Raw genomic sequence first — 12379 nt, 5'->3', positions numbered from 1 at the left:
CGGCCTTTTTTTTTTTTTTTTTGAGACAGTCTTTCTTTGTCACCCAGGCTGAAGTGCAGTGGCGTGATCTTGGCTCACGGCAACCTACACCTCCTGGACTCAAGAGATTCTCCTGCCTCAGCCTCCCAAGTAGCTGGAACCACGAGCACACGGTACCACACCTGGGTAATTTTTATATTTTTAGTGGGGATGGGGTTTCACCATGTTGGCCAGGCTGGTCTCCAACTCCTGGGCTCAAGCCATCCACCCGCCTCAGGCTCCCAAAGTGCTGGGATTACAGGCGTGAGTCACTGTACCTGGCCCTGCTTTGCACTTCTCAGCTGACGTGGGCAGTAATTTTAGCCTTTCCTGCTGTATAAGAGGCCACCTGTCCTGTACAGCTTCATTGAACAGCAGTCAGAAGGCTCTGACACTGAGGGAGACTTTCACATAAAATCCTGCTATTTTTAAAAGACGCATTACTTCCCCAAAAGTATATGAGCACTTCAACTGTGACACTTTATTTAGCGTTTATGAAAGTCTGTAAAACAGTCTTCCAAGGGATTTAAGTGAAAATCTTGGGAGGAATCTTATTTCCAACTTCCCCATTTGCCTGCCCCTCAAAACATCTGCGTCCTGCCCTTGGCTTATACTGCCTCCTTTTTCAGGACAGTGGTGCTTGACTCAGGTCTCAGGGATCAAAACATCAGTACACGGACTGGTTGGGCTGGGTGAAAGCAGATACCAGTGGAAGACACACCATAGTAATTCTTTTTTTTTTTTTTTTTTTTGAGACGGAGTCTCACTCTGTCGCCCAGACTGGAGTGCAGTGGCCAGATCTCAGCTCACTGCAAGCTCCGCCTCCCGGGTTCACGCCATTCTCCTGCCTCAGCCTCCCGAGTAGCTGGGACTACAGGCGCCTGCCACCTCGCCCGGCTAGTTTTTTGTATTTTTTAGTAGAGACGGGGTTTCACCGTATTAGCCACGACGGTCTCAATCTCCTGACCTCATGATCGACCTGTCTCGGCCTCCCAAAGTGCTGGGATTACAGGCTTGAGCCACCGCACCCGGCCGCACCATAGTAATTCTTGATCCAGCAATAAAAAATACCACCATAGCACATACATTAGTTACTTTACTGCCTGACTTTAAAAACAAAAGATGTGCATAAAAGATATTTTTATTGTTTCGACATTGGGCTTTGAACATGTTGTAGTTAAAGAGGTAGCAGGGGGCCAGGCGCGGTGACTCACGCCTGTAATCCCAGCACTTTTGGAGGCCGAGGCCGGCAGATCACGAGGTCAGGAGATCGAGACCATCCTGGCTAACATAGTGAAACCCGTCTCTACTAAAAATACAAAAAAATTAGCCGGACGTGGTGGCGGGCACCTGTATTCCCAGCTACTCGGGCGGCTGATGCAGGAAAATGGTGTGAACCTGGGAGGCGGAGCTGGCAGTGAGCCGAGATCCCACCACTGCACTCCAGCCTGAGCGACAGAGTGATGCTCCGTCTGGGCGAGAGAGGGGGAAGAGGTAACAGGGGCCAGGTATGGTGGCTCATGCCTGTAATCTCAGTACTTTGGGAGGCCGAGTCAGGCCGATCACCTGAGGTCGGAAGTTCGAGAACACCCTGACCAACATGGAGAAACCCCCATCTCTACTAAAAATACAAAATTAGCCAGGCATGGTGGCACATGCCTGTAATCCCAGCTACTCAGGAGGCTGAGGCAGGAGAATCACTTGAACCCAGGAGGCAGAGGTTGCAGTAAGCCGAGATCGTGCCATTGCACTCCAGCCTGGGCAACAAGAGCAAAACTCCGTCTCAAAAAAAGTAGCAGGGTATACAGAAATCAGAGACAGAGACAGAATTAATTACAGAATGTCAGGAAGACGCCTGACACTGGTCTCTTCCTTTTTTTTTTTTTTTTTTTGTTTTGTTTTTTTGAGACAGCCTTACTCTGTCACCCAGGCTGGAGTGCAGTGCGCATGCGCGGCTCATTGCCGCCTCAACCTCCTGAACTCAAGTAAGCAGCTGGGACTACAGGCACATGCCACTATGCCTGGCTAATTTTTTAAATATTTTTGTAGAGATGGGATCTCACGATGTTGCCCAAGCTGATTTGACTGCCCCCGGCCTTTTTTTTTTTTTTTTTTTTTGGAAACAGTTTTACTGTTTCCCAGACTGGAGTTGAGTGGCTTGACAGCTCACTGCAGCCTCAAACTCTTGGGCTCAAGCGATCCTCCCGCCTCAGCCTCTTAAAGTGTTGGGATTGCAGGCATAAGCCACCACGCCTGACTGGTCTGTTTCTTACAGCAGTGCAACATGCCAAATATGTTCATGCTAGTGCCCTGCTGGAAAAAGCAGCAAACCTCTGTAAGGAAGCGCATTTCTCATAGGTGTCCAGTAGGCGGCAGTCTTGTCTGATCCTGCAGAGAAAGACCCGAAACCCTGGTTTTGCAAGGCTCTGGGAGCAAAGAATTATAAAACATCAGTGCTGTTAGCACCCTGGAAATGGCTGCATGGAATATCCACAGTTCCCAGATACAATGCCATTTCTGTGGCTCCTTCTGCCAAAGGAATACTAAGCCTGCTGCTCCAGCCCTGTCTCTTGTTCACTGTGGTTTCCTGGGCAAGTCATTTATTCTTGGTTTTTTCATCTATTCAATGAGATCATCAGACAACTGATCACTGAGGTTTCCTCTGATGCTGATAGGCTGGGGATTCCAAAGTTCCTCTTTGGATTGGAGGAATGAATGTGTCTCTTGCACCACTAAAGTTTCCATGGAGTGTGAGTGGTGAGCACCTCACACCTGTTTTCTGTTTTTTTGAGATGGAGTCTCACTCTGTTGCCCAGGCTGGAGTAGAGTGGCACAATCTTGGCTCACTGCAACCTCTACCTCCCGGGTTCAAGCGATTTTCCTGCCTCAGCCTCCTGAGTAGCTAGGATTACAGGTGCCTGCCATCACACCTGGCTAATTTTTGTATTTTTGGCAGAGAAAGGGATTCACCATGTTGGCCAGGCTGGTCTTGAACTCCTGACCTCAAGTGATCCGCTCGCTTCAGCTTCCCAAAGTGCTGGGATTACAGGCGTGAGCCACTGCGCCCAGTCACATCTGTTTCATTTACTGCTGTTTCATCAGCACCAGCACTGCACCTAGCACGAGCTCAATCCCTGTTCGTCAAATGCATGAGCATGGACCCCACAGAGCATCCCCTCAGCTTCATGGGGCCTGAACTCTCAAACATTCAAACCCTCCTGATGATACCTCCTCCCTGAATACTCTCATCCTTCCCGAACCCGTACTCTCCTGGCTTCTTCCTATGGCTCTAGAAACTGCTTCTTGGTCTTTTATACATTCCCATTCCTCTACCAGTCCCCTAGGTGTCAATTTTTTTTTTCCAGCATTCAACCCCAGGTCCTCTTCTCCTTCTTTGCTGTCTGTGGCACCTCGTCCGCTCCCACGACTTTAATTACCACCTACCACCTTGATGACAGAAACAATAGTCGCTAACCTTTACAGAGTGTTAACTCTATGCTGGGTACTGCCCTTGATCTTTACTCACCCCTCACAACAAGCCAAGGAGGTGGACACTATTACTTTCCCCATTTTATGGGTGGAGGACAGAGTAGCTGAGTGACCTCTCTACAGCTCTAGACCCGTGTCTCCATTTACCTTCAGAACACCTCTCCTCAGATGTCACCAGTGGACTTCTGATATTCCAGTTCCAAAGCCTTTCTTCTCCAAGGTCCCAATCTCAGTGAAATATTGAGTGAAATACCCTGGGCAGCTCAGTGAAATATCTACCCAGGCTAGAAATATTGGTAATTGTCATGTCTTTTTGCTTCCCACCTTCAACCAACCTCTAACAAGACCAGTCAATTCTAACTCCTCAATATTCAGATATGTTCCCTCTTCTCCATTCTGTCTCCACTGCTGTAATTCAGGTCTTCATACTGCTCACCTGCACTAGCCTCTACACCAATCTTCATCTCTCCAGTACGGCGCCCACACATGGTTCATTTTCCTAGTCCACCACCAGAGTGGAGGCAGTAGAGCTTAGTGGTGAAGAATATGGCCTTTGGAATCACAACTTTTTTTTTTTTTTTTTTTTTTTTTGAGATGGTGTCTCACTCTGTCACCCCGACTGGAGTGCAGTGACGCAGTCTCGGCTCACTGCAACCTCTCCTGCCTGGGTTCAAGAGATTCTCCTGCCTCCGCCTCCCAAGTAGCTGGGATTACAGGCGCCTGCCACTGCACCTGGCTAATTTTTGTAGTTTTAGTAGAGACAGGGTTTCACCATCTTGGCCAGGCTGGTCTTGAACTCCTGACCTCGTGATCCACCTGCCTCAGCCTCCCAAAGTGCTGGGATTACAGGCGTGAGCCACCGCGCCTGGCCTGGAATCAAAACTATTCTTATTAGCTATCTCATCCTGGGCGAGCTACCCAACATTTTTGAGCCTTCCTTTTCTCTGAAATGAAAGATGAGAAAAATACCTGCTGTATTGGGTTGTTGGCACATGCAAAGCCCCTCAGAAGATGGGGCTGGCCCACCTCCACAGGCTTAGCTCTGATGCATGGCCCAGCATCCCTATTTCCCAACCAGATCTCCCTTGCCTGGCCACAAGTGTGACATGGCACTATCCAACATGGCGCTTGCCACATTCTACATTCCAGCCCCTCCCTTCTCCCCATGGTTTTGCCAATTCAAGCATCACCTTCTCCAAGGAATCCTTCTCCTGATTCTCCATCCCCTATCATCTCCACTCCATCAACCAGCCTGGCTTCCTTTGTGTTCCCATGGCCCAGATAACACTGCATCATAAATGCCAGTCTCCCTATTGGTGTCCCCCACTCAGCTGGGATGTCCCTAAGGCCAGTGATTAGATCTTAGTCCTCTTCATAGCCCAAGCCCAGAGGCCTGGCACAGACAAGATGCTCAATGAGAATTTTGTTAAATGAATGAATCAATGAATAAATCAGTGATTGCTCAGCTTTAGGACATTTGGGTGTTATCAGCACCACAGGCTTTAGGCAAAGCTGCCAAAGATAGTCTTTTGTTGTCCTTTGCTTTCTGAAGGAATTGCCCTTCATAGTAACTGGCACAATATATGAAGAGTTGTAACTGGCTGTGGTTCCTGTGAAGGCATTTGGGCAGAGACCAGTACTTTCACTTTGGGTATAAACAGTGACAGCTGTGAATTTTAAAACTCAGTCAAAAATGATTCAGTGAATAAATCTTCATTTTTCTAAGTAGCTCCAAGTGTTACAAATACATAATTAGCAAAAGATTAAGCATTTAGTGTAAAGTGAATAGTCAGAACTAGACGTTTGTCTCCTAGAGTATTTGGTTCTGCATGGGCAGAAAATGCTATTTGTGGTCAGGAAATTTTCTTTTTTTTTTTTTCTTTTTTTTTTTTTTTTTTTTTATGGGGGGTTCTTCCTCTGTGGCCCAGGCTGGAGTGCAGTGGCCGGATCTCAGCTCACTGCAAGCTCTGCCTCCCGGGTTTACCATTCTCCTGCCTCAGCCTCCTGAGTAGCTGGGACTACAGGCGCCCGCCACCTCGCCCGGCTAGTGTTTTGTATTTTTTAGTAGAGACGGGGTTTCACCGTGTTAGCCAGGATGGTCTCGATCTCCTGACCTCGCGATCCGCCCGTCTCGGCCTCCCAAAGTGCTGGGATTACAGGCTTGAGCCACCGCGCCCGGCCAGGAAATTTTCATAAAAATATCTTCACCTGTTCGTTTCTACCCTGAATGTCCACCAAGTCATGTCTCGCTGCAGGAAGAGCTCTTGGGCATAGGCAGACATTTGCCCAGGATGTCCTGGCATTACGTGCTGCCAGCTTGTGCCTGGAAAGAGCCCAACTACTAATGAAGGATGTGCTGCAGGCAACAAAGCCAAGTGTCATCAGATGCATGAGGGACCAGGCCACTTGGCTCCAAAAAAATGAGCTGCACCAATTCAAGAAGAGGGAAGAAACCAAATAGTAGAACAAGTGAGAAACACTTTCAGGCACCAGCCAGTGCAGGCTGCGGCTGCCACACAGCGGATGTCCAGTCTGCCATTCTATTCAGATCAGAGAGTGTTTGGAGGAAGCCAGGGAAGCTCGAGTGCTTTGCACCTTCCTGGGGCTTGTCCCTTTCCCTCCACAATGTTGCTGGGCCTTTGATTCCAAAATAGGACCACATCTGGGCAACCAGAGGCTGCAGAGGATGGGCAGATGGGATTGTGAGGGCTACCCTGGAAGGCCTGGAAGAAAGAGGCAGCCCAACGGCAGTGGCTGGTTGGTCATACGAAGTGTTTCTGGACCGGGCATGGTGGCTCACACCTGTAATCCCAGCACTTTGGGAGGCCGAGGCGGGTGGATCACCTGAGATCAGGAGTTAGACACCAGCCTGACCACCATGAAGAAACCTGTCTCTACTAAAAATACAAAAAATTAGCTGGGTGTGGTGGTGCATGCCTGTAATCCCAGCTAGTCAGGAGGCTGAGGCAGGAGAATCGCTTGATCTTGGGAGGCGGAGGTTGTGGTGAGCCAAGTTCGCACCATAGCACTCCAGCCTGGGCAACAAGAGCGAAACTCCATCTCCAGAAAAAAAAAGAAGAAGACTTATCTTTCTGATCATAGTGGGCTGGGCAATTTCAACAAATATCACTCCTGGAACTACTAAAATATCTACAAAAAAAAAAAAAAAAAAAAAAAAAAACAAAGGATGTAGTCTTATTAATAGCATTGGAGAGAGTACAATGAAGAATTATCATACCAAAATCCAGGGGAAGCTGAGAACCCAGAAAGGTAAGCCAGCCCTCAAAGTTTAGGCCGTTTGCTGATCCTGAAGCAACTAACAGCATCAAAAGGCAGAACACGCCAGGCATGGTGGCTCATGCCTGTAATCTCAGCACTTTAGGAGGCTGAGGCAGGTGGATCACTTGAAGTCAGGAGTTCGAGACCAGCCTGACCAACATAGTGAAACCCCCGTCTCTACTAAAAAATACAAAAATTAGCCGGGCATGGTGGTGCGCACCTGTAATCCCAACTACTCAGGAGGCTGAAGCAGGAGAATCCCTTGAACCCAGGAGGCAGAGGCTGCAGTGAGCTGAGATCATACCACTGTACTCCAGCCTGGGCAACAGAATGAAACTCCATCTCAAAACAAAACAAAACCAAAAAAAGGGGCAAAAGAAAGAGAAGGCACTGAGATCCTGCTCTCGGTGGGAAGTCTGATACCTCTAGCATACATACTTTAAGATAGGACCCCAGAAGACAGTGCCCTCAAGGTCAAGGTGGGCCAAAAGTAAGCCAGCCCTCAGGTGGTCTTGTATGGGTTATATAACCACCAGGTGGTCCGGAGAACCTCAAGTATTGAATGTGGACAAAGGTAGTCTAGAATTGTTTGTGCCCCCAGGTACCTGATAATAACAGATGAAAACTATCTCTGGAAGAAAGTATCATCATCCTAACTCTTAAGTTTTTCCTGCACTTAATTTTTCAAATATGAGACCAGTCCAAAGTATAAAATAATCATGTACACAAAGTCGTCACTATAAATTGGAACTAGCAGACTAGAAAGACTCACTTCAGCCAAAGTACTAGATACAGACTGTCAAAAACCAGGTTTTCTTTTTTTAAAAAAATAATCTTATAAACATTTAGCTTTCTAAATGTTTACAAGAAGCTAAAAAAAAAAAAAAAAGTGACAGTAAGCCAGGCACAGTGGCTCACACCTGTAACCCCTTCTCTACAATAAAGTACAAAAAATTAACCAGACTCATGAGGCTGAGGTGGGAGGATTGCTTGAGCACACCACTCCACTACAACCTAGGTGACAGTGAGGCTCCATGATCACAAAAACAAAAAAGGAAGACTCTGGGCCCAGTGGCCTGATAAGAGATAGGGTCTTGCTGTGCAGCCTAGGCTGGAGTATAGTGACAACATTCTTTCACCACAGCCTTTACTCCCCAAGTTCAAACAATTTTCCTGCCTTAACCTACCTCTGCCCTGCAAGTAACCAAGATTAACAGTACCACCAACACACTAAGTTAGATTTGCAGATTCACCCCATCTTCCCATAAAGATCAAGACCAACAAGCATACAGCACCATATTGAAATATCTATCTTTGACAAACTACATACTTAACCCTGTCTTAAGCAGGACATTAAAGAAATTTAGTGACAAACTCATAACTGTTTCTCCCCACAGAAATCTTTAGTAAAAGGCAAAAGACTTATTCACTATGAAGAGAAACCAAAAAGTAGGCACCGTTCTTGTGCCTGGCTTCCCAGATATTGACTGATCCCCCTACACTTACGGTGCCTTTGGACCCACAGACAGACGCTTTTCTTCTACTCTAGAAAATTGTCCTAAACATGTTCTCACTGGGTAAAATCTCCTGACAAAGAAAAAAAATTTAACTATTATTATTCAAGCAGATAACCCTGGTAATAACTCTCGTATCTACATTGCATTCTGGGATGCAAATGAGCTGAGCGGGGAACAAGGACTTCCCCTAAACCCTCTATCTTACCAGTAAATAGAGAGAGGCACTTGACTACCGAGCTGGTAGTCAAGTTCTATCTTCCATGTAGCTGCCACATGTGTTCAGAGTAGCAGTGCCGGGTGCACAGTGACTCACACCTGTAATCCTGCACTTGAGGAGGCAGAGGTAGGAGGATCACTTGAGCCCAGGAGTTCAAGACCAGCCTGGACAACATAGTAAGACCTTGTCTCAGAAAAAAAGTAAAATTTAAATTAAAAAAAAAAAAAAGGCCAGGCGCAGTGGCTCATGCCTGTGAATCCCAGCACTTTGGGACGCCGAGGCAGGTGGATCACCTGAGGTCAGGAGTTCAAGCCCAGCCTTGCCAACAGGGTGAAACCCTGTCTCTACTAAAAATACAAAAATTAGCAGGGCGTGGTGGCAGACGCCTGTAATCCCAGCTACTTGGGAGGCTGAGGCAGGAGTGTCGCTTGAACCCAGGAGGCAGAGGTTGCAGTGAGGGATTGCACTCTAGCCTGAGTGACGAGAATAAAACTCTGTCTCCAAAAAAAAAAAAAAAAAAGGCCGGGCGCGGTGGCTCAAGCCTGTAATCCCAGCACTTTGGGAGGCCGAGACAGGCGGATCACGAGGTCAGGAGATCGAGACCATCCTGCCTAACACGGTGAAACCCCCGTCTCTACTAAAAAATACAAAAAACTAGCCGGGCGAGGTGGCGGCGCCTGTAGTCCGAGCTACTCGGGAGGCTGAGGCAGGAGAATGGTGTAAACCCGGGAGGCGGAGCTTGCAGTGAGCTGAGATCCGGCCACTGCACTCCAGCCTGGGCCACAGAGCAAGACTCTGTCTCAGAAAAAAAAAAAAAAGTAGCATTTACCTGCCAGGTGCGGTGGCTCATGCCTGCAATCCCAGCACTTTGGGAGGCCTAGGCGGGTGGATCACGAGGTGAGGAGTTCAAGATCAGCCAGCCAAGATGGTGAAACCATGTCTCTACTAAAAATACAAAAAAAAAAAAAAAAAATTAGCCAGGCGTGGTGGCGGGCGCCTGTAATCCCAGCTACTCGGAAGACTGAGGCAGGAGAATCTCTTGAACCCAGGAGGTGGAGGTTGCAGTGAGCCGAGATCATGCCACTGCACTCCAGCCTGAGCGACAGAGTGAGACTCCGTCTCAAAAAAAAAAAAAAAAAAAAGGTAGCATTTACGCTGGTGTGCCATCGCCTTAGCATCTCCTCCTGCCCCCTCTACCTCTGTGGTTCCTTTCTCTTCTTTACAAAAACATTCAATCCTGGCCGATTTTCTCTGGTGCTCCCACAGCCCAACCACTGACTCCTTCCACAGCACCTGTCACCATATCATCGCTGCCTGTTTGTGCATGCTCAAGGAGGGCTGGTCGAATGAATGAATTCAGTTGGTCGAATGAATGAATTCAGTCTGTACCCAATGCCGCGCCTGGCACGATAGGCATTCACATGCAGCCGTGCTGAAAGGCTGAGTGAATGCTGGACTGAATGAACGCCTGTAAAATATCTACAGGAAAGCCTGCAGGAAATGCCCTCCATAAATTATAGTCCCCTTCTCCTTCCTAACCAAATCCTCCCCTCCTTCTGCTTCCACCATTTCCTAGCTGTGTAGCTTAGGCAAAGTGGTTTACCTCTCTGTGCCTAATTTTGGCAAAGGTAAAAGGGGGAAGTGAACCTCATCTGGTTCTGGAGAACTTCCACGGATGTTGTATGGAAAGCCTGGCACCGTGCCTAGTGGAGAGGGCTCAATGGTAGTTAGAAGGAGCGCCTACCTTGCTTCCCCTTTCTCATTTCCTGCCACAAGTCTCTCACCCACTTTCTCTGTCTCCCTCTCACCCCTTGTCTTTCTCCATCTTGTCTTCCTATAAAGACCCAGCACTTCCCTCCTCCATGAAACCTGGATTCCTCCAAGGCGAAGGCCCACCTCTCTGGGGCCTCTCAGCCTCCAGCGCTGACATCCTAGCCCGCCTCGACAGGTGGGCTCACCATATAACCCTTCCTCCTCCCCCTTCAGCCCCCGCCTCCTGCTCTTCAACTGAGGTTCGCTTTCCCAGCTTCCCCAAGCCCTGCACAGTGCTGGTCAGTAAAAGGTCGAGAGGAAGACAGTGACGAGTGGCGACTTGGTTCACGGGGTTCTTTGCTTCCTCGGTGGCGGAGGGGCCTGGGGCCTCTCTCCAGCACCTCTGCCCTTCCCCAGCCATCGAGTTGATCAAGGACCTGGTGGGTTACGATGTGCGCCAGGCGCTGCTCAAGGGCCTCGTGGCGCTGCTGATACCGTCAGTCAAGGAGACCTCCAAACTGCAGGCCAAGATCCTCAGTGGTACGGACCTGCTCAAATGGGGCTGCCTGGGCCAAGGGAGGGGGGTCTCCTGCCTCACGGCCGCCTCCTCCTCAGACCCCTCGGTTCTCCAGCTCACCCCCAGCCTGCCGATGTTTTTGCAGCAGGCCGCGGCCGCCAAGGCCATCGGGTAAGCGGGCAGAGGGTAGTGGGTGGCTACAAGCCTGGTTTGGCGCTGCCCGCGGGCCCCAGGAGCGCTCAGGACGCCGTGCCCCGGGTGGGCGGGGGTGTGCGCCGGGTGAGCCCAGGGCGTCGGCCCAGCTCGAACCCCCTGGCCCAGGGTCCTGGCACGCAACGACATGAGCATCGCCGAGGAGCTGCTGTACCTGCGCGTAGTGCGCGGCCTAATGGCCGCCATGGGCAACATGGACCACAGCAACAGCCAGCGGTTGGCCAGCCTCACGCTGGAGGTGCGCGCTGCGGCTAGCGAGGGGGCGGGAAGGGCGGCGGCAGCTGCAGTCCTGCCGCCCCCGCAGTCACGCCGCCCCGCCCGCGCGGCGCAGTGCTTTGTGCAGATGTTCCCTTTGGTGGCGGAGTACGTGCGCAAAGGCATGGGAGAGGAACTCTACCAGCTCTTCCTGGTAAGTGCGCCCTCAGATGGCGACTCGGACAGTGTGGTGCCCCTCCACACAGTCCCCATTCTGGAGCGTTCCCCATGCAGAGTGGACCTGGCCACCAGCTGCAGGAGGGACTGCTCTGGCCTAGGCTCCTCCACCCGCCACCTTCCTGTTCCCTTTCCTGCCCTTTCAGTCAGGCTGCCAACCCGCCCCCCACCTGTAACATCCCTCTGCCAAGCCCAACTCCAAGTCCAGACTGCCCTGGCACCCCAGCCGGGTCCCCCTTGCTCCTGTCCTCAGAGCAACGCTGAGGACTTGTACATGAAATTAGACAGCATTCAGGCGGACATCTTGGCGGCCAACAAAGTCAATGTTACCAAAGGTGAGTGTGGGACGAAGGAAGCCGGGCGCAGGCGCCGCCAGCACAGCCTCACGTCCGCCTTTCTTGCATGCAGCCCTGCGCCTCCACGGCAGCTGCTACAGCATGGACACTCTCTATGGCTCGCATGATTCGGCTCAGATGGCCTACCTCACACACTTCGAGAAGGAGGATGTGGAATCAAAGGAGTAACAGCCCCTGTGGCAAACCAGGAAGGCCAAGGCTGCGGGGCAGGGAAGCCTGGCAATAGGAAGGCGTCTGGGGTCAAGCTCAGAGCCACTCCACCTGGCTCCAGGGGGGGAGACGGGGATTAGGCACCCCAGAAGGGCAGAGGGAGAGCCGCTGGCTGTGAAGAGTCAATAAACAGCCTTGATACCTGTCTGTTCTTTGTGTGTGTGGAGAGGGAGGGAGGTCAAGTGAGAGCTATAATGACAGGTGGTGGTGCCTGTGCTCCTCAAATTAAAAAGCACGTCCAAGTTTAGGACAGTGGCTTGCACCTGTAATCCTAGCTATTCTGCAGGCTGAAGGAAAAGGATCTCTTGAGCCCAGGAGCTGGAAGCCAGCATGGCCAACAAAGCAAGACCCCATCTCAAAAACAGGCCAGGCCCGGTGG

General features: G+C 50.3%; 1 protein-coding gene and 1 non-coding gene across 2 annotated transcripts in view; one reads left to right on the top strand and one right to left on the bottom strand.

Moving 5' to 3' along the window:
- The window catches only part of ARMH1 (armadillo like helical domain containing 1), a 54305-nt gene extending 42158 nt beyond the window's left edge, over positions 1-12147 (top strand). Inside the window, exons 8-13 of the mRNA XM_026455730.1 lie at positions 10690-10812; positions 10888-10960; positions 11111-11240; positions 11334-11411; positions 11688-11769; positions 11843-12147. Of these exons, the coding sequence (XP_026311515.1) occupies positions 10690-10812; positions 10888-10960; positions 11111-11240; positions 11334-11411; positions 11688-11769; positions 11843-11958 (602 nt within the window). The 3' untranslated portion in view covers positions 11959-12147. The remainder of the gene's footprint in view (positions 1-10689; positions 10813-10887; positions 10961-11110; positions 11241-11333; positions 11412-11687; positions 11770-11842) is intronic.
- Positions 8119-8237, bottom strand: LOC111534933. The gene has a single exon (XR_002729254.1). It is a non-coding gene; the product is annotated as a U5 spliceosomal RNA (small nuclear RNA).
- Positions 12148-12379: the final 232 nt, after the last annotated feature.

This window comes from Piliocolobus tephrosceles, chromosome 1 (assembly GCF_002776525.5).
Source record: "Piliocolobus tephrosceles isolate RC106 chromosome 1, ASM277652v3, whole genome shotgun sequence".
Taxonomy (NCBI): Eukaryota; Metazoa; Chordata; class Mammalia; order Primates; family Cercopithecidae; genus Piliocolobus; species Piliocolobus tephrosceles.
The sequence above is the reverse complement of the archived record's forward strand: the minus strand, read 5'-3'. Positions and strand labels throughout refer to the sequence as shown.